The sequence below is a fragment of the Chanodichthys erythropterus genome, chromosome 15 (assembly GCF_024489055.1).
Source record: "Chanodichthys erythropterus isolate Z2021 chromosome 15, ASM2448905v1, whole genome shotgun sequence".
In the NCBI taxonomy this organism is placed as follows: domain Eukaryota; kingdom Metazoa; phylum Chordata; class Actinopteri; order Cypriniformes; family Xenocyprididae; genus Chanodichthys; species Chanodichthys erythropterus.
Genome location: NC_090235.1, coordinates 22,237,835 through 22,261,562, shown reverse-complemented (window position 1 = coordinate 22,261,562; position 23,728 = coordinate 22,237,835). Strand labels below are relative to the sequence as shown.

The 23,728-nt window shown below is 36.4% G+C and overlaps 1 protein-coding gene across 1 annotated transcript in view; it reads right to left on the bottom strand.

Annotated features, from left to right (window-relative positions):
• Positions 1 to 23,728, bottom strand: part of adgrb2 (adhesion G protein-coupled receptor B2) — a 349,244-nt gene that overhangs the window by 67,716 nt on the left and 257,800 nt on the right. Inside the window, exon 17 of the mRNA XM_067410949.1 lies at positions 11,140 to 11,269. Coding sequence (XP_067267050.1) covers positions 11,140 to 11,269 — 130 coding nt within the window. The remainder of the gene's footprint in view (positions 1 to 11,139; positions 11,270 to 23,728) is intronic.

The following is a 23,728-nucleotide window of genomic DNA, read 5'->3' as shown; positions in this document are numbered from 1 at the left end:
CACATGCAGCAGTGCTAACAACACTCTAAAAAATGCTGGCTTAAAAACAACCCAAGTTACACTGAAAATAGACAAACACTGCAATTGGGTCTTTAAATTTTAACCCAGCGGTTGGGTTAAATGTTTGCCCAGCCTGCTGGGTAGTTTTATTTAACTCAACTATTGTTTAAACATGACTGTATTGCTTGTTTAAAATGAACCCAAAGTATGTTGGTAATTATTATTACCATTATTATTATAATTATTATTATTATGTTTTATAAACGAATATATATTAAATTTAATGGATAATAATTAAACAATAAACATTTATTAAATTGCTTATATATAAATATTTACCTTTTGATTATTATTGTTGCCTAATTATGTGTAATTATGTGTCTGATTTTTAATTTCCAACCTATTTTGGGTTCATTTTAAGCCAGCCATATAGTAATTTTTAAACAATAGTTGGTTTAATAAAACTGGCCAGCAGGTTGGGCAACACAATTGCTGGGTTTATCCATTTTCAACTCAACTTGGGTTGTTTTTAACCCAGCAATTTTTAGAGTTTGGGTTATGTTTCTTGACGTTTCACATTTAACCAGGGTTAAGATTAATCCTGGGTATTTATATGCAGACGTTTGACACTGTACATTCCTAAACCCTGGGTTAACATTCTTCTTTGCATATTTGTTGTCAGTAGCTATGTTTCCATCCAAAGTTGTGAATTTAACTGATATGGAAAATTGGAATATATGCCATAAAACATTTGCGAATTAACCACCGTTTTAATCCAGTGAGTCGAAGAGAACAAAATCGTAACTTCCTGAGAAACCGGTGCTAAATATCACTAAGAAAAATGGAAATTGCTGCAGTAGGAGATGCCACTGTATAATAATTTTGTATATAATAAATTACTTGCGCCTTAGATGCAGACGAAGAGCAATAAAGTTATCATGCTTTCGGAGGTGGATGCCTGGTGCTTTTGGGAACACAGTAGTGTAAGACAGTTCTGGAAGGCAATTATACTGAACCACTTTGACGAGAGACTTTGCTCAGGCATTTCAGAACAACCAAAACAACTTCTTAGATTCTGTGCAATGAGATTGGACCGCTATGCTGTCCCGTCGCAAAGTCAAGTGTTTTTTGATGCACATCAAAGAATTTATACCGTAAATGTGTTTTCATCGTAGTTTATGCACATGTTTTGTTTTTGGATAAAATGTTTATCTGACTCAATTGAGCGCATTTTTAGAATTTATGCACATCTTGGCATTTCCATCCAGCATTTTTTATGGGATATCCCAAAATGTGCATAAAAATAGGTGGATGGAAACATAGCTAGTGTCACTGATTGGATGAATGACACACACAATATGTTTACATAAAAGGCACTGGCATTGCACATCCTCAATAATATATTGCAGACTGTACTGTCAAGTTTATCCTGAATAGCCTTTTCCGACTATAAAGGTAAGAATGAAACTGTCTCCAATTGTTGCATTTTCTGTCACTATTTGACATTTTTTTCCTCTCAAACAATGAAAGTACTCTTTCTACAATGCGCTGTGTTTCCATGACTGTACAAAGATTGTGGATATGATGCACAAGATTGGCTGTCTGTTGCTAAGCATTTAGTGATTATTTCACACTGTATACATTTGGCACCACAAAAAAAAAAAAAAAAAAAATATATATATATATATATACATAGAAACTTTGCAAGAATTACATTGTATCTGTGTAAATACATCATCACAGTCTGTGAAAAGGGTCAATTATACAAAGATTTTCAGCAGAATAAACGGTTTCACATTCTGCAATTGGGAATTAAATGAACAAGCAAGAAGGGACAGTTCTCATAACAAAACTGAGCTGGTATGTGTATCGCCCAGGAGAGCAGCTATGCTTATTACAGTGTGAGGAATCGCATCACCTCAGCTGAGACTTACACTAGCCCGTGTCCTAATGAGAAACATGGGTAGCGTCTTAGCAATTGCGCTCGCATCACAGCAGAGACTGAGCATTTCACTGCTAGATACTGTGCACTTCAACTCTCCTGTTGGCAAACACTCTAAGCTTCATTTCATTCATCTCTTTGGGGGGAGACATGTGACATGCACACTTCAGAGCTGTCATTTGACATTTCAACCCACTATTTGTTGAATACTGTCTATTCGGACATAGTAATCATTTGTTGTACTGCTTTTCTTGCACTATATAAAAGGGAAGTAGGCATATACAGATGCAGGTTACGTGTCATTTATTATCGTAAACTAAAGCTAAAACTAAAACTACAAAGAGATTTTTGTTAATTGAAATAAAGCTGAAAAAAATATCAATATTGGATGAAAGTTCATAATAGATGATAACAGAATTAAAACTGAAATATAAATAAATTGAACCCAAAGAGTAATAATGATAACAACAACAACAACAAAAATGACAAAAAAACATAACAAAATTACTAAAAATTAAACTAAAATGAAAATAAAAACTGAAAATATAAAATAAAAGCTCATTTATAATATTAATAAAAACTATAATAGCATATAAATCACATTAAAATAACTTCTTCTGTGTTTTCTTTATTTAGTAATAATTAATTTAGTATGCTAATAATTTGAGAAAGAAGACCATTTTTTTCAGTAAATAAATAACTGATGACCATAATGCAACATGCATTTTTTTTTTCACAATGCAAATTTCTAACAATATACAGTCAAACCAAAATGTATTCAGACACCTTATACATCATAAGATCTGTCAGAAAAACAAAAACAAAAAACAAAAACTGAATTATTCAAAACATAGTGAGGTTAAAGTGTCAGAATAATTTTTGTTTTTTATCAATTTTACTGGTAGTCCACTGTATGAAGAATTTCTGGGTATAATATGTCACAGTTTACTTTATCTTGCTATCCTAGTGTCTTGCACCCACTATTAAAAATATACCAAAAATACCAAAAAATTCTGAATAATTTCTGGTTTGACTTTACACCAAAGGGAGTTTTTCACATTTTAATTTTAAATTTCTTACACAAAGTTCATTAAAAAAAGTTAGCTCACCTAAGGCTGAAGTTATCAACAAAAAAGTTGGAATAGAGTCTATATGTTAAATGGTTCGAGCTGAATTAATTGCATAAAATTGCAAAGAAATGGAAAAATATCATTTTTGCAGAACAGCAATACAGCTCTGCCTTGCAAACACTGTAAAAACTGTTTCAACAGACTTCGCTGTTTCAGAATGACATTAGCTGACCTTTAGAGCTGTTTTACATTTTAAAAAAATGTACAGCAAAAAGACACTGATTTTTGCAATTCAAATAGCTCTGCATGCCTTGTTTCACAATACTTGCAAAAGAACAAAGCATAGATAGTCTGAGATATACAAGACCCTATGACAACCACGTATCCAACTCCACTGAACAGTCTTTGAAATCACTTTCTGTTGAGACATTTAATGTTACACCATGTGGAAAGGATAACCTGTAGACATAATGTTTATCTCCACAATATACGTATTTATCTGCACTTTTTCGTCTGTATACAGAGGTAGTAAGATCGGCCAACAAGCCTGAGGCAGACTGCAACGCTAAATAGATTCCCTGATACAGAGAGAAAGACCTCCGTCCTTCATCCAACCAGACCGTGAGCATCTTAGTATGCAGGCCAGGTATGCCTACTTGTTTAAAATGGGCATATGCGTATGTCTGTGCTGAAGGGGGTAATAACACCGGATCTTAGCGTGTGCCATCATGTGTCTTTTTCTGCGCTTGAGTGCGTATAGTTTAACCCTATGTGACAATGAATCAGTTGCATGGGAAAACTGACAGGTGACAAATTGTTATGGCCTAAAGAAGCCGCTATATTCTTGGTGCCAACTACTCCCATCATCCACCATTGAGCAACTGATCAGCACACAACCATAAGAGCCTTTAAAGGGTTATTTCATCAACACCCGTAAGACCTTCGTTCATCTTCGGAACACAAATTAAGATATTTTTGATGAAATCTGAGAACTTTCTGACCCCCCATAGACTGCATCGCAATGACCACTTTCAAGTCCCAGAAAGGTAGTAAAGACATCAGTAAAATAATGGCTGACACGGAAGAGAATGTAACAAATGTTAAAGAGAGGTGCTCTACCAACAGAAGAGGCGGTGCAACCAAAAACTCAAAATGCATATGAACTGGAAAAGGTGCAACACTCACTCTTACAGCGCTCTAACTTTATTAATTCACAGAAGAAATTGTTGAATAAAGTTGTTATTTTTGTTTGTTTTTTTGCGCACAAAAAGTATTTTCGTCACTTCATAAAATTAAGGTTGCACCACTGTGGTCATGGACTAATTTAACATTCTCTTTGCTTCCTTTCTGGGCCTTGAAAATGGTAATAACGTTGCAGTCTATTGGAGGTCAGAAAGCTCTCGGATTTCATCAAAAATATCTGAATTTGTGTTCTGAAGCTGACCATGAGTGAGTAATTAATAAAAGAAATTTCATTTTTGGGTGAACTAACCCTTTAAGGTTCGACAACAGTAGTGATATGGATTATTTTAACGTTGTCTTTACTACCTTTCTGGGCCTTGAAAGTGGTAATTACGTTGCAGTCTATGGGGGGTCAGAAAGCTCTCGGATTTCATCAAAAAAAATCTTAATTTGTGTTCTGAAGCTGACCATGAGTGAGTAATTAATAAAAGAAATTTCATTTTTGGGTGAACTAAACCTTTAAGCTTGTAGTCTCTGCAAATAAGAAAAGAGGCATCGGTGTAAATAAAAGCTCTGTTTTAAATAAAACGGACCTCTAACCTTGGCAAATAGCAGCGTTTTGCTCTTTGGAAAAGACAGCAGGGGATAAACAGGATCAGTGGGTGATAGCAGCTATACTAAAGATGGCCGGTAATGACAGAAGCTTATGCCACTTTCCATCCTCCCTCTCCTCTCGAATAAACGTGAAGGTTAATCCATCTGTGTATCTCGCTCTTTTTTGCTGTTAACCTGTCAACATGGGCTAGAATCGCCAGGATACCTTTTAAGTCTTAATATACATACAAAATAACTGAAGGAAGGAAACTGCAAAAAATTTCATTTGAATAAAAGCTAGGTCTTCAATAAAGTACTTCAATAGAGTGGCACTCATGTGATTGACAAGCATCATGTCAAGAAGCATGACACTTAGGTTGGGTTTTCACTCTCTGTCCTTCCTTCAGGTACCGTGATATTACTGTAGTACCAGTACACCATGCAACATTATCAAATGCTAAAGTGGAACATCACATCACACATTGCATGTCTGTGCTCTCTTCCAGAAACTCTAACACTGATTCATAAGTCACTCACACTATAGTCTCTCAACGAAACGCCAAAAAGCCCTTTAACTCGTTCCTAAGACATTATAATTGTAATGCAGTTTCCATCACGGCTGACTCTCCTCTAGTTCTCAACTACAAAGCCCAAGAGCAGTCTTGATCTGTAATACTGAGAAGATACCAGAGTTTTAGGAGGGCAGAGAACTCTGAGTAGCACAAGATGAATGTGTTTAGACCGCTGAATATCTGTCAGAGCAGCTGTTGTATTTCAGAGGGCCCTATTCAAGCCAAAACAAATTAGATCTGTTCTAAAAGTTAACTGTTTTAATGTCTACATAGGTAGAAACTTATTAAGGTGACATTGTAACTAAGAGGGAACATCATATTTTCCCTGACCTGACATTTTCACAATATTTTGGAACACAGCTATTTTGTCTGCTGGTTTAAGAAGTTTTTAGCTTCTGGAGAACACTAAAGATGACCCATGCAGAGCCAGGCTAATGGGTGGAGATTGTTTGCTAGTGTGGTTTTTCTGCCCTTCCAAATGTCACCGTGTATTCCCGCAAAAAGGCAATGACGTTATGATGAGGGACAAAAATTGATAAACGTCGATTAGGAAACACTGACCTACAGCTTCAGGTCTGGCTGACACAGATATGAGCCATCAATTATTATTTCGATCCGGCCTGTCACTCTTCTGTTCTCTTAGGAAGCAACATGTTCAGAAATGGCACATCACATTTTAAAGAACAGTATTTAGTGTGACTTAGTGTGTTGCAAGACGTATGACACACATTTTATAAAAATATACTACTGTAAGTATTATAAAATCGGAAAACAGCATAAAAAAAAAATATATATATATATATATATATATATATATATTTCTGGATACACTTTATTTTAAGGTGCCCTTTGTTACAGTGTAATTATACAAATAAGTACTGAGTAATATGAATTAACAACATCTGCTTGTCATTATGCATGTTATGTTGTTACTATAGGAAGTACATGTAAGATGTGTATCTGTGACACTGTAAAATAAAATGTTACTGACTTTCTACATTATATTTTGGAGAAATATAATGGAGAAACCGTTTTGGTCACCATTGACTTCCACAAACACACTGAGACATTTCTCAAATTATATTCTTTTATGTTTCACAGATGATAAAGTCCTACAGGTTTGGAACGACCTGAGGGTTTTTAATTTGGGTTGAACTATCCCTCTGAATGATGGTAGCTTGTGACTGCTGATACAACACCCACTAAGGTGACCCAGTAACTGCAGAGCTGCTGTGCCCTTGAGTAAGACACTTTGCAGGGACACTGTCTCTACAGTTACTGGATTGCAAGTCATTTCGGATCTGGAAAGTGGCTGTTAAATTAAAAAACAACTAAAAAGCTATTTTGCTATCATGGGTTATATATACACTATCATTCAGAGGTATGATTCTTTCTTTTAATTTTTGGCTTTGTTCACACTGTCAGTTTTTGGGATGGACTGCCACATTTACTTACAGACGTGAGTCTTGAAATGTCCAATTCATACTGTCTGTATGAACGTGCAGTGATATTACAAAGTAATATCAAAGATGGCGACGTCTATAAAACCGATCACAACCGATACAAAAGAGTCCAAACGAGCCCGCAAATTCATCCGTCAAATCTTCATTAACCGACAGCAGCTTTTATATCTGGGTGGAGCAAGGAGCATTAGAGTCACACGTCGAACACAAAACTGACAGAAGCAGCTCCGGATCTAAAATGATGACATGTATGATGTGACAGACAGCTAGTTGTCCAGTCCGGTTACGTTCACAGAACGGGTTTACAGAGAATGCGGTTGTGAGTCCTAAAAATTTACGAATGCGGTTGTCACTCTCGTAAATAACTGAACTGTGTGTGAACGTAACTGTATTAAGGACTCAAATACAGGACTGACAACTGTACTCTGTTGCTGTGTGAACGTGACCTTTAAGATGTTTTTTTTTTTTTTTAGAATTTTTTAAGTCTTTTAGGCTCACTAAGGCTGCATTTATTTGATCAAAAACCAATGAAAACAGTAATATGGGAAATATTAATACAATTTAAAATAAGTGTTTTTTTTTTATATATTTTATATTATAATTTATTCTTGTGGTGGCAAAACTGAATTTTCAGCATCATTACTCCAGTCTTCAGTGTCACATGATGCTTCAGAAATCATTTTCATATGCTGATTTGCAGCTGAAGAAAACATGCTGCTTAATATTTGTTGACATTTTTAAAATGTATGCCCCCCCAAAAAACAAACACACACACACACACACACACACACACACACACACACACACACACACACACACACACACACACACACACACACACACACACACACATACATATATATATATATATATATATATATATATATATATATATATGAAGAGGCTCTTCATATTAGAAAAAAAGGTTGCAGACAATAAAATAGAGCAGACACGCTTCTAATGGTAATGTTTATTCTGTTGAAATGGACTGCATTATGACTTCCATTATATGTGCATTAAAGTAAACATGATTTCTGACTTTAAAATGTTCTCTCCTGTACTTTTCCCTCTTTTTATTTTAGTATTCCTTTTAGCTCTGCAGTTTTTAGAACTGGCATTGCTTCCACCTTGCCTCCCTTTACCCAATGCTCAATGTCCCTGACTGTGCAGAACTGTGCCTGATGGGCAGCGCTGCTCTCTGTCGCTCTCTGTATGTGTGTGTCTGCCTGGCACACTCTCTTTAGCTGGTGTCAGTGGTTGTGGCAGCCAGCAGCGTGTGGTCCAGCTCCTGTGTGACTCTAACTAGCCTCTGGCTCTACTCTTTCCGCCCCACAACGCTCATTCCTCAGGGCTATTCTCCATCTCCCAGCATCCCCTTCGCCTGCCATGCATATCAATCACTTTAATGGGGATGCTTTCAGACGAAAAAAAAAAAAAAAAAAAAAAACGCTCGGCTAAGCTAAAGTGGGTCAGTATCCTTTCATTGGTGACGCTGCTGAGGGGAGGGGAGGAAGGAAAAGGGAAAACGATCAAGAGAGATAAATATGCAGATAGAAAGATATATATAGAGAGAGAGATGCACAGGACACATGGTCCTAGAACAGAGAGCTGGTGGGCCTGCAGTGGCCTTTCACATCCATTAAGTGAAAAGAGGGCACAGGGTCAATATAACAAAGGCAGCACAAGTCATTAACCTGGATAGCTAAAAGCCACATCACAGATGCAATGTTCAGAGTTGACACCTATCTACTCGATACGGACTCAAACATTAGCTTGCACTCAAATAAACAAGATGAACATAACAAACAAAAGCTAAAGAGCTTGAAAAAATGAAAATTATCCCATAATTTACCCAGCTTCAAGCCATCCTAGGTGTATATGACTTTCTTCTTTCAGCCAAACACAATCATAGTTATATTGAAAAATATCTTGTCTCTTCTAAGCTTTATAATGGAATTGAATAGTACCCTAGATTTTGAACCAAAAAGTGCATGCATCCATCCATCATAAAAGTTATCCATACGGCTCCAGGGGGTTAATGTTTGTCTGAAAGAGGAAAGTCATGTACATCTAGGATGGCTTAAGGATGAGTAAATTATTGGCTAATTTTCATTTTTTGGGTGAACTAACCCTTTAAGCTACACTATTCACATTTATGTACGTCAACCCAATTTTAGTTTGGTTTTTAATTGCAATTTTGAACCTTTCGGTGATGAATTGAGAAAATCTACTGACCATAAAAAATGGCAAGCCATGACATTTTGCCAGCCATTTTAGTCTAAAATAATAATCCATTTTAAAAATAGTATTATTAACTGTATAGTGCTTTTCAAAACATATATATATATACACACTGAACAGTACCAAACTTTTGAATGATAATCTTTCTTTTTAGTTTTTACACTGTAAAATGTAATTAGTTGAGTTTACTTAAAAAGTTTAATTAAACTGTTGGGTTTACTTAAAAAACTTCAGGAAACCGATTGCCTTAAATTTAGCAAGTAAGTTAACTCATCATTTTGAATTGATAAAACTAGCTACCACACAGTACAGAGTACTTACAAATCTTGAGGATTGGTAATTCAAGAGAAATACTAGGATTGATCTGTTGCATCTTTCCTGATGATATCATTGAATACCCACAGATTTAATCCTGAGGTTTATACTTGATCAAAAGTGTGCTTTGTTACTATAAACAATTAAATATTTTATTGCTGAAACTAGATCAAGAGACTGAGCACGGTTGAGATCATATATTTTTAATATTATATTTATCAAAAAACATTTTGGGCTACTTTTAGACACACAGAGACATCAATAATCAGTGTATAAATCTCAACCATGGTGACATGCAATGCATGCTGGGAACCATCATAGTATAAAACCCATCCATGGCTCCCAGCACGCATTGCAGCATGAAGCATGTCACCGTTGTTAAGATGCATACGCTGATTCTTGATGTCTCTGTGTGTCTATGTAGTCCAAAAATGTTTTTGACTAACATATTAAAAATATGATTTCAACAGTGCTCCGTCTTTTGCTATAGTTTCATTGATTATTAAAAAATACTTATTTGTTTTTAATGACAAACCACACTTTTGATCAAGTATAAACCTCAGGATTAAATCTGTGGGTATTCAATGATATCATCAGGAAAGATGCAACAGATCAATCCCAGCATTTCTCTTGGCTTTTTTCATCATAACAGCTGTGTCTTACAAACACTGAGTTACGACAGCCAGAGAAACACTAATGTTAAAAGTCAAGGTCAAGAGCCCAACTAAAGCAAACACTTTCCACCATGATGGTGACATCAAACTGTATTATTTTCAGCAGTATCTCCAGTTTAATAAATACAAATAAATGTATGGTCCATTGTTGCAACTGAGTAAAAAATGCTTTAGAAATTTAAGGCAGTTTCTACATAATGTGAACAAGATTTTTAACATGACTCAACTAAGTACTCAATTTGTAAAACTGAATTACCAATCCTCAAGATTTCTAAGTATCTACTTACTTTCTACTGTGTGGTAGCTAAACCCAACAGTTTTTCTAAGTAAACTCAACTAATTACATTTTACAGTGAATACTCAAGATTTCTAAGTACTCTGTACTGTGTGGTAGCTAGTTTTATCAATTCAAATACTTGCTAAATTTAAGGCAATCGGTTTCCTTACGTTTTTTAAGTAAACCCAACAGTTAAACTTTCTAAGTAAACTCAACTAATTACATTTTACAGTGTAAATTTATCATCACCTCCCCTGATGTCTCTTTGATAACCATTGCTTTAGTGAGATTAATATTCATAATCACAGAAAAACAAAAAACATTACTGTGCATCAATGCTTTTAAACTATACCTGGGTGAAATCCCAAGCTAGACAAACACTGACGCATTATGCATACCATGATATATTAAACACCTGTTCCACCATCTGCTTCCGTACGATACCCACACACTATGGAGGCAAGTTCACCTCAAATGTCACGCCAACTGAGCAGACGGTCACAATATTATGCTCCTACTTTTAAGAAATCTTTGCAACAATATCATTAGCCATGAGCAACACATTGTTTTTGATCTTTCTTTAGCTGAAGCATTTAGCATATGCAGAACAGATGGAATACTGCCCTTCTAGAGACCAACCAAACCCTTCAAACAATGTTCAACAACAATATTCTGGATGTATGGCAGCATATGTTCTGGCTACTTGACTGCATAAGACAAATTTCATCAAGGTCTCGGATAGCTAGGCCCCATCCTGAGAAGTCACTGAGGGGTGAAGTGTGGTGTCGAAAGGTTAAGATAGCACTCACCGGTTCTTTAGCTTTCTGCGCTAACACTGCAAAGGTGGACAGCTTGCTGCACAGACATTTGGTGTGGGAGACTGCCGGCGATGGGAGCGTTTGGCAGCTCTCTGCGTCCCAGTTTTCTTCGCCAGCCTCTCTGTTGATAGGGTATAGCGACAACACACACAAACACACACACAGGAAAAAAAGAGAATGAATTAATTGGGTCATTCCATGAGAGAGAACAGGAGAGGCCATAGTGAATTGCACAGTACCATGAGAACTAATCAATGACAACTGCACTCCAAATGCTTTCAGCCACAACGGCCCTCAAGTCCACCAGTCTTGCTTTTATAATGGGCTGTCCTATTCATCTAGTCTTTCTGTAAATATATGCTTGTCATACACACTTTCAGGGACTCATCGCTGTCCTACCTTCCATCATTCTCTTACTCAGTGTGCTCAAAATGTCTATCAGAAGCACTCCAATTCCCATCGCTTAGCTTTTAAACTTTATTTCTGCTGGTTTTTGAACTGTAATTATAAATATGTGATTGTTAAGTCCTACTTTCATTCACTTCTTTCATCATCCTTGAACAATCCATCTGTGTGTGTATGTATATAGAGTCAGTAAGATTTTAAGAAATGAATACGTGCTGCCAATGATGATGGGAATTTATGATTCTTCCCCATATGCACATGTGAAATTAGCAGAAATAAGGGGAAACGGAGGGGGAAGGGTGTTTCAAAACATTTGTTAAATGTAAACTGTAAAGCTTCATGTTGATCCTCAGATTAAACTCACTGCTGAGGCCAGATGGTCAGACTAAGAGGAACTTCTAATTGAGGATTTAGCCAATAGTGTACAACAAAAAGTGCAACTGAATAAATATGTGTAACATTCTGTTTCTACAACTGAAAATTCGAGATCAAAGCTTAGTCAAGTCAAAGAAGTCCATTGAAATGAGACTGTACATAACCCGTCAAGTGGTGTGTCATTATTCCAGCAGTAATAGTGGTAATAAGTGCTGTGAAAAGACTCATGAATCATTACTATTGTGCCCACGAGTAAGACACTCAGGACATACAATTTCACATTTCTTTTTTTTCTTATTGGCTGAGCTATAAAAGAAGAATATTAACTGTTGGACAAACATGAATGTAAATGAACTTACTGAACAAATACACTGAGCTCAGAAGATCTGGAAACTGCGAAAATGTAACATGGTGCTAACCAGTGTTTAGAAAAAAGTTACTTTTAAAAGTAATGCGCTACTCCGTAAAAAAAGTGTTACTTTTGTGTTACATTTTCTCACCTGTGCTGGGCTTGCTTGTTTTTTTTTTTTTTTTTATAACAAAAAAAGTCATATTTTTTGCAAATATAAAGGACCTTTTGCACCAAAAGTGAAATGAATAAACCTCAGGATGAAGGAAATGCAAATTGACGCCTTTACAGTAGAGACAAACCAAATGAGTTTGACTGCTCAGACAAACCAAACACAAATGTGATGTCAAGTCATTTTTGCTTATTCGTACGGTTGAATTAGATCATTGAAGGTCAGAAGCAAAAACATTGGTTAATTAAATACATAAAGTATATTTCTGTTTAACATATTTAATTATTGCAATTTTGCATACTATTCTGACTTGCCATTTCACTGTTTCAATTTTGAGGAACACTGAATCTGTTTTTTTTTTTTTTTTTTTGCAAGTGAGAGGAGTAAATGAATGATTTAGTCTAGAACTACAATAACCATCATGTTTACACAGTCAATTTCTCTCAACATGGGGACAGGGGAAGTGTCAGGAAATAAATACAAAGTAATTTGTGTTACTTATTTGCAAAAGTAACTCAGATATTTTGTTGTAAATTTATTACTTGCAAAAAGTAAACTGCTTACTTAACTCGCATTACTTCTAACAGTGATACAACAGACAGTTTCCATTCCTAGGGAATGTGTACTGATGAATGCAGTACAAAACAATGAATGCACTGCAAGTATGTTTGGATTGTGCCAAATGCATAACAAAATAAAAGAGATGGTATAATATTAAAATCCATTTATTTTAATCCTGGTACTTCTTAAAAAAAACAGGTATTTTAAATGCATACCTTGAATTACGAGTCTAAAAATCCAGAAAGTCTACTCATGCAGCAAACATAGAGATAAAATCCACCAAAAAAATATAATTAAAGAATAAATGAATTACAACATGAATTCCCGAGATTAATTAAAAAAGGGCTATATAAATAAACAGATCTTCCTGTAATTATTCATGACTATATTCATTAACATTTTACATTCCCTCAAGGTCAAGGTTGTTTAATCAAACATTTTGAGGGGAAATTCACTAAACATTTGCGTCACTTTTTTGTGCAGTATTTCAGTGCAAATCTATGCATTTTATTCTCTAACCAGCCACAATCCAGTTTCAGTCAATCTCATTATTTTTTTTTTTTTCAGTGCCAACATGCGTCCTTTCCATGTAAATTAGGCTTGTTATAGATTGAGGCATATTCACAAATGTCTCATAATTTGCTTGGCACAATTAACGCTGCGATATTGCTGCCTGTAGAAAATAGTTTAAAATAGACATTTGTGTACATTTTCAAGCCATTATGCCAGCAGTGATTCATCAAATGATGGAAAGGCACACTATAATCAGGCATTTATCCAGATTTGTGGTGTAGAGTGCAGTTGCAATAGTCGATTCAAACATCTGGATCACAGTGAAGTGATGCTCGACAGGTCGAGTAAAGTACACCAGATCACATTAGTCTGCAGCTTCCTTCATTGTCTTGCTTAGCCAGAATTTCCGACTGATGGCAGAAGGTCTCGACTCCAGTGGCTTTCATTGGCAGTTTCATTGGCACCGCCCAAGAGGCTTTCTGACTAACATGTACAGTATAGCAACCAATCACAATTTGTTTTGTTCACCGTCATGTTTAGGAACGTGGAAATATAAAGTCGATGTCTCCACAATAACAGACCGGTGTGTAAAACTCCTGGATGTCTTTTAAAGAGTCAATGCAGCAAACTTCACATACTTTTGAAAATCCAGTGTTTAGTTGAACCTGATAAGTGCTTATTGTCACAGTTGTGGACACAACGTGACACACAATTCTCATTGAAATGTAGAATTTAACCAGATAACGGCTTTGGAACTCCCGAAGTGTTTCAAATTTTGCGTGTTAACACATCTGTGTAAACTTGCATACACATTAACCATTATCTACTTCTATAATTCAAACCATGTAAATTGTTAGGATGCATAGATTAGGTCAGCTTTAGTCAACCTATAAACTAAACACGTAAATGAACGGAAAGAATGCATTAAAGGTATTCGGTTCTCAGTAGGAAACTTGGCATTTAATGTCATTACATGTCTTTAATGCCGTTAATGTCAATGTTAATGTTAATGTCATTACAGACATCATTATAGAACTGATTTTAAAGTCCTTTTAATAATTTATAAATCTCTAAATGGCTTAGAACCTTCTTACCTTATTGGTCTTTTGGTGGAATATGACCCAGGGAAGTCCAAAATTGGGGAACAGCCTGCCGGCTAGTATTAGGACTGCCAGAACTATAGGTAATTTTAAATCAAAACGCAAGTCTTATATGTTTGAAATAGCCTTTAATAAATGGCATAGTGTAATATTATGTTTATTTTTTTATTATTCTATTTTGTTGTTAATGTTTATGTACAGCACATTGGTCAACATTTGTTTTAAATAGTGCTTTATAAATAAAATGACACTGACATTTAAGTGGCCCCTAAAGTAATAATTAACAATTTTTACAATGGAAGTGATTCAGTCAAAAACCAACTTTAGCTCGATAATAATTTTCTAGTTATCACTGTGAAGCTGCTTTGAAACGATATGTATTGTGTATGTATAATTGAAGATGACTTGACTGACTTGACTTCAGATGGAACATCTGTGTGTGTCATCATGCAGTTCTAATCAGAACTGCAAGATGTGAATTGCATTGTGCAAATTTAATTGGGCTTGGTCTAATCAATGCTAAAACAATGTTAGAAGTGTGAGCAATTTATTCCTAGTGTAAGAGTCTTGTGAAATAGTAGTGAAACAAAAGCAGCCTTGTAATACACCTGCACAGAAGCAACACAACATCATCTCTCTCTCTCTCATAAACATGCAACATTCATTTCTTCAAAACATATGCTCCCACAGCAAGTGCTCAATAAATAAAAACCCAACTAATGCAATGTAAGTGCAATCTTTCTCTAGCCTTGATCTGCAGATTGACACTTCAGAGGCAGCTGATCTGAGGCGACTCCCAGTCAAAGTCTCTCCGACACCAACAGAAACAAAAATGAGTTGACAGACACGTGAATGGAATTCTAGGTGCTTCTAGTTTGGCTAGGATCAAGCACAGAGCATCAGGTGCAAACCTCCCGGGGATATTAATCAACGGAAGGTGAGCAGGAGCGGGTGAGATAAGAGATAGAGGGGATAGTGAAACATCATCTAAAACATTGTTTGGCAGACGAGAAAGATACTTTGCTTAGATCAGAAAACATCCAATTACTGAGCTCTCAGAATGAGACAGGTACGCTGTCCAGACACCATCATTTACGGTCCTTTGGGACATTATCTATAATAAAATATTATACCTGCTGAAAAGATGTTGTGTTTGGGATGGTGGATGCCAGTAGTGCTCGACTGATATTGACTTTGTTTTTATGGTCAGTGCCGATATCTTAGAGAGCAGGGTGGCCGATGGCTGATATATTCTAAGATACCGGCATCAACCATAAAAAAACAACAACAACAACAAAAACAATATCGGTCAACCATATTTTTCCAAATAAAGACAAGAAATCAGTAATTGTACGTAGAGCACACAGTGAAAATGACACAAATATGACAGTGGCCAACTGGATATAGCACAGCACAGTTTGAAATAAAGGATATAAATTGCTGATATATATTGCCGATTGTAAGTCTCCAGTGACCGCTGAACTGTCCTGTCCACATTCAATTCACATGTACGGACGTCACGTACATGGTCACACTCGTTTGTATACAGTCTACAGATGCACACTAATTCGACTAAGTCTGCAAGGTTTGTGAAATTAAATATTTATTAGATATTCAAAAACTTGTTTAAATGATATAAATGTGTGTTTGCTGAATGCTGACAGTAGATGAGAATTTATTTATTGCTTAACAGTTCTTACTAATAAAGTAGTAGACAGAACTATTAAACAGAGACGGTAAACTAATGTCTATAAACTATACTATATATGATAATAGCATTCTCATTGCTGTCAAAATAAAAGTCCCGCTTCTGACACATCAGCCAAAAAAAGAAACTTATCAGTCAATGCCGATAAAAACAAACAAACAAAAAATATCTGACGATATATCGGCAATGGTGATATATTGGTCGACCACTAGTCGCCAGTTTTGGATGCTGGCGCGATGGGTAAACCGATATTGATCTTTTGATGGATGATACAAAGCCGATATATATGACATCACACTATTTAATTTAAAGATGAAGAAATGACCAATTGAAATGACCAGTTCAATACACAATAATATGTAAAATAATAATTTCTACCTTCATACTGTCAAAATAAAAGCCCAGCTTTCGACACATCAGCCAAACAGAAAAACACCAGCCAATAACGGCAATTAAAAAAGAAAGCGTCAAATATTGGCCAAGGTAACATACTGGTCGATCACTACTGGTGTACCAATCAGGCTTCTTAACTAGCTTACACTAACAAACTTTCTCATTCCTCTAACTTGAATGATATGAACATGGCACTGGTAATGGCAAAGTCATGGTTTCAATTTCCATGAACTGCTAAAATATATACCTTAAATGCAATGTAAGTCACATTGAATAAAAGTGTATGAGAAATGCATAAATATAAATGTAATGTAAACACACACACACAAAAACAAACAAAAAAAAAAACTTTGAGGTCATCGATGCACCACAGCTTCACCAAAAAGATCATGCTGGCATTGAACCAAATTTCAGCAAAAAAAACCCCAAAAAAAAACCACTTGTATGTACATAAATGTACATAAAACACCTCTTTACAGTATTAGCCAGCATGGTAAACAAACCTTTTAATTTTTACATACGATTTGAGGTTTTTCTATCATGCAATTATCAATAGCTAGGCATTTTTACACTTACACACAAAAGCAAATATGCATGCTAAAAGCATGGACAAGCAGGCCAACATATGGAGAATGAAATGCCACAGCAGTCATTTTTCACCCTTTGGTATGTGAATGCGGCTCCATTATTTAATTAGCACATGCTGTGATAGGTTTAATGAACCAGCAGCGCGCTCCCTTCCCCATCAATGGCCCAGCCCGTGTTTGTGTTTAGGTCTCTGATTAAATGACCAGATCTGCCGTGACAGTAGTCTGGGGGGATCAGATTACAGAACAGACCAAATTGACTTTGTCCCCTTTTGTTTTTAATAACCACTACAAGATGAGTTCCCTCAAACCACAGGATGAAAACATGAGATAAACGTGGGCAATAGAGATCAAGCTGGGGTGGATTAAAGGAGCTATCGTCTTGACAAAGGGTGGCGGTTAAGTTGGACTCGCATCTACCGTGAAGGCTGAAAATACGCCTTAAACAAACAAATTAAACATGGATTCTGACAGCTAATCCACGAGAGGAACAGTTTTATTTCGGGAAGGCAATTAATTCTAATCTGGTTATAGGCACCTGCGTTATGAGCTAAATATGCCCTATATGATTATAGTGAAAGGGTGTTCTGAGAAGAATTATGGGAGTGTTAAAAAATTAATGCAGAGTATAAAATGGCGAAAACATGGGGGAAAACACTGTGAGAAGGAAAAATGAGAAAGTGATGTGAAATGAAGGAAAAGAGAGAAAAGACTGATAATTAGCTCTGAAATTAAAAAGGAGAGGAAATGTTACATGACAAGTGGAATTAATCTGGCATATCTTTTTCACTATACATTAGAATCATTTTCTGGAACTTCATACATGCAACGCCATTCATAAATAATGGATTAAGTGAATGATACATTTAGGGAAGTTCAGAAAATCTGAGGGTAACGACTGAGAAACCTAATTCTTAAAACATAAATGTAACAAACTTACATGGTGTGTGCACTTTTTTTTAAACACTCACACACACAGATGTTCCAGTCAAGGCCACATATTAAGGTCTAAGTAGATTAAATGGTAAGCAAACAGTTCTTATAATCAGTGTGTTGAATGCTTGAGAAATGGGCAGAAATAAAGATCTGAGTGACAAGGGCCAAACTGTTATGGCAAGGTGACTGGGTCAGAGTTTCTCTGAAATGGCAAGGCTTGTGAGTTTCTCCCGGTCAGCAGTAGTAAAAATTTACCAACAGTGGTCAGAGGAGAGACAAACTACAAACTGGCGATACAACGGGCATCAGAACTGGACCCTTGGAGCAGTGGAAGAAGGTCACCTGGTCTGATGAGTCCCGTTTTCGTTTACATCACGTGGACGGCTGTGTATGTGTGTGCCTTTTACTTGGGAAAGCGATTGCACCAGGAAGCACTGTGGGACGATGACAAGCCAGTGGAGAGTGTGTGAAGTTCTGCAGGAAAACTCTGGGTCCAGCCATCCATGTGGATGTAAATTTGACACGTGCCACCAACCTAAACATTGCTGCAGACCAGGTAAACCCCTTCATGACAATAGCAACATGTTCTCCAACCAATATGCCTATATAGGTCATTTGTCACTTCACTGAAATACGACCCATAGGAGCGTTTACTAAAGTTGCGCCCCTATCGACAACAGGACACTTTCATTTTAATGCATTGTTCCCTTTTATCTGCGTCATATTTCAGGTTTCACATAGCTCAATTGGCAGAGCATTGCAATATATAACAATATGCAATCATGCGATCGTGGGTTTGATCCCAGGGAATGCATGTGCTCATAAAGTGTATATGCACTATAAATCACTAAGGTTAGGTTTAGGGGTGGGGTGGGTGTAGTCGTTAATACAAAAATGAGTTTTGCTAAATGGAAATAGGACAAATGGTGTAAAAAGTCCACACATTGCATTTCAATGAACACGCATTTTGATTGGTAACGACGGTCATACCTCATTTCATGACGACAGTTTATCATGACGACACTGTCATTATTTTTACGCCAGCTAGAGGGCACATGACTTTAAAACGTAAATATAGGTCATAATAAGGTGCTTAAAAAACGACCCAGGGTCAGTTTTTTTTTTTTTTTTTTGGAGGACAGTCTGAACAATAGTGTTTCTTGGTGGAAGTGGCCTCTTTCAGCAGGATAATGCACCCTGCGACACGGCACATATTGTTCAGGAATGGTTTGAGGAACATGATGAAGAGTTCAAGGTGTTGCTTTGGCTTCCAAATTCCCCACATTTCAATCCAACTGAGCATTCATGGGATGTGCTGGACAAACAAGTTTGCTCCACATCACTGCTAATGTCTCAGTGCCAGAGGCCACAGGACATCTTCAGGGGTCTTCAGCAAGTGTAGGACCAACAGCATATTAGGGAGGTGGTCATAATGTTTTGGCTCATCGGTGTATATATATATATATATATATATATATATATATATATATATATATATATATATATATATATAGTTCAATGCTGATTAGTTCTTCTAAAGGCATGGCATTAGCCAACCAGATGCACTTCCTAATCCATGTAGCCATATATTTCTTAACTTAGCCTGCGACAGCTGTCAAATACATGACTATAATAGTAGAATAACGTGTTCACATGAATGGCTTTATTCAGATTATACGTGATTAATTTATATAGTGATTAATAAAAATATTTCACAGCCACAGAAACACACAGTAGTTATGTTTCATTCCTGAATGAATCAGTTTTTGAATTAATCGTTTGAGTGAACAAATGAATCAGTAACTCACTCATAAAGACAGTGGCTGCATCCAAAATGTATGTTCTATATAGTATGAATGTAATATGAACGTAATCCAGACATACCGCCTTTGTCATGTTGTCATTATCGCATGCATCAGTTGCGTTGCTTCACCACCTATTATGCCCCTTTTACAACATGTAATATAAGTCTCTGGTGTCCCCAGAAAGTGTCTGTGAAGTTTCAGCTCAAAATACCCCACAGATCATTTATTATAGCTTGTCAAATTTGCCTCTATTTGGGTGTGAGCAAAAACACGACATTTTTGTGTGTCACTTTAAATGCAAAGGAGAAGAAGCTCATTGTAGCCCCTACCAGCCATATGTTGTAGTCCTTAAACAGCGAATTCTTTAAAATAAAATATCTCCCTTTGCATTGAACTTTGAGCGTCGTAACTTTGCGGATTTGTTTATGCTCAAACAGCAACATTACACACTAACTAGAGTTAAAAAAGTGAAATCATAATCAACCACCCTTTTAATGTCACACAATTCACATGGAATTTAGTCCACCCTACAATGACACAAACACTCAATATTTGTTACGGATGTGTTTTTGGAGATTTTTGCCTAAGTCTTCTGCTTCAGCAAAATAGTTTGCTTCTCAAAGTTTGCAATCAAAAGTCAGGAATTTCTCATTAAATTCTTCCAGGATCAAAGTATCTGGACTATGCTATCCACATTGATTTAACAGCTCTATACTCATACAGCATTTTAAAACATTCTAATTTGCCCAAGTAATTTTAGGAGAAATACCTGAGGCAACATTAAAACTTAAACATACCTGCAAAACTAAAGCGATCTCTCTGAGCAATATTTTTCCTCTTAATGCCTCAGATCTGAACTAGTGCAGAAATAAACAAACTGAAGCATTGACAGTATTTTCCCAGTATAAAGGGTCAAGTCCTTGTCCTCAGAAGCACAAACACACACTTCAGAGAAAAATGCTTTTGATTCTTAATTGCGATGCTTTCAAAAAACTTCATTATGTCAGATGGCATGGAAAGTGCTTGTCATTGGCCTCTCACCTTTGCTTTCCTGGCCATAATTGTTAAGCTACTTAAGAGAGATTAGCTTTCCTCCTGATGCACTGATGGGAATGATTCCAAGCAGGTTAACAATGCGTGCGAATAGCGGCCCTGCACTAGTGTCACAGCTTCATGAAACAACATCCAAGAGAATATTTTCTCAAAATCAATGATGCTGAATCACCTTAGGGTGTTAAAAGACATTTCTCCTTCATAATCTGATCAAATAACTCATCGACAACAAATAAATGAGGATGAAGCCGGATAAACAAAAGCAAGAGACTTCATAACAGTCAACTAGATCAATCCTGTGCACACAAAACTATAGAAACCACAGCAGACACAAATTGACATTTTTGTTCTTTTATGTCTCATGTTTTATAAGGAGATTGAGATCTTGAAAATCAGATTTAATGTATCTGACAAAAGCAAATGTTCTTTATATTTAATACACTAATGCATTATTATGAACATTCACAGGGAAGATTTATTTGGTGAAAATGGGTTTTACATGATTAAAAACAAGCAAAATGAGGGACTTTTCTGCCTCTTTCTCCTTCAAAAACGTTGACATACAAACTACACCTTCTATTGGTCAATCTCCTGCATGATCATATCCCTAGACTAGTTTTTAACTATTTGTCTTTGGCAAAAAGCGTTAAATATGTACGTACTCACCACAGTGGTGTAGTCTAACTCCACACAGATGCCATACGTAAGCAGACAGACGCTTACTGAGGCTCAATCTGCTGGTGCTTCGATTGACACACTAACACTGTCCCCTGCCCTGGAAGCCACACCCCCAACAAACACACACACACTTGACTTCCGCCACACACACATTAAAGCACTGGAGGAGGTACAGGGTTATTTCCGCATCAGGTGTTGCGATTTGAATCTAAATATAGAACGCTGAATCTTTAGTGGCTCATTTTAATGACACACAAACATACTTAATCACTGAGGAACAGCACAGAAAGCTCACCCAACGTGTGCGTGATGACATGAGCAGGAAGTAGGCAGAAGATTACGACGGGAGGAACAAATATAAAGAGAGAGGCCCGGTGCAGAGATGTAGGTCTCGCCGCAGTAAGACAGATAATGGCGCATGAAGCAGCTCTCGCGGCGAGATGGATTCTACATTATCCCAGTTCGGCTCATTTTAACCATAAGATGCTTATGGCTTACTGTCTGACTTTATTACAGAGAGGGGGGTGGGGGGTGTAAACAGGGGTCGCGCAGGTTGCGATATCACAGCTAAGAGGGAAGATTCGCATCCGCCCATCCGCCCTGATAGTTCACCAAGATAAAAATCCCTGTAAGCCAAATGGCTCCAGGAATCACTATTAAGTTGCTGTGATTATTTTTTTCTTGTGGCGTCATAAAAACAGAAGCTGTTCTGGCAGCTGATCCACAGTCCATAGAGTGGGAGAAAGTCTGAGTCACGGCCTCGTTAGAGAGAGAGCTCCATGCTTATTTTCAGATAATGAGCGGGTGCACAGAGAGTTCAGGAGTCTGTAAACCAGACTCCTGCCCCGAATAACACGCCTGAAACATCCCACAATGCCTTCATCCTGCAGTAAACATATACAGTGGCTTTATTTTGACCTGAAACAGATCTGTAATACACTTCTTGTAACGGGTTACTTGCCAAGAAAACAAAAATCTGAATTCTGTGAATCTGTTTGCAAGTCACAATATCCAAAAGCATAAAGATGTTCCTTATGTATGATGCACGGTTTCACTTTATGTTGATGCTCCCTTTAACACATTCTGTTGACTGAGTAACGTTGCACCTACTTGTCTACTAACCCTCATAAGAGTGTTAGTAGAATATTAGTAGACTGGTAAGGTTAGGATTAGAATAAGTTGACGTAGTTGCAAAGTTACAAAGTACTCTAATAACTGCTAGCTGACATGTACTGTAGTTGCAAAGCTACGTATAGTCAACAGAATGTTTAACAGGGACCATCAAAATAAAGTGTTACCTGATACACATATGTATAAATCAAGTATATCAATTGTAAATAAAAACCATCTACTGTTGTTGTTGTTATTGCTATTATTTAAGTAGTATTAATACATAATTTAGCAAGTGATTGTTTAGGAACTATTTCTTCCATTTAATTTGACAGTGAAAAACAATGAAGAAATTTATGATTAAAATTGCTTTTAAATGTTTAATATAATTATACTATAAGTACTTATTTTTATCAACATAGTATTACTAGACTGGTAAGAAAGCATCCGCCAAGATGTCCAAAGCAACATGCAAGAAATGCCAATAAGCCTTTCACAGTCATTTTAGACTATTAGAATGTAACTTCAGGTAATTTCATTTCATTTGAAACATTGATTTAGATTTAGAGCCAGACTGAATCTTGGTGGTTCTGAATTCTAAATTCTGGTCCTGTTAATCTAAACATTTTTAAAGGGATAGTTCACCCAAAAATGAAAATTTGATGTTTATCCTCTTACTACCCACAGGGCATCCAAGATGTAGGTGACTTTGTTTCTTCAGTAGAACACACATGATGATTTTTAACTTCAACCGTTGCAGTCTGTCAGTCGTATAATGCATGACAATGGGAATTCCATCTATAGGAGTAAAAAAAAAAAAAAAACAAGCACAGAC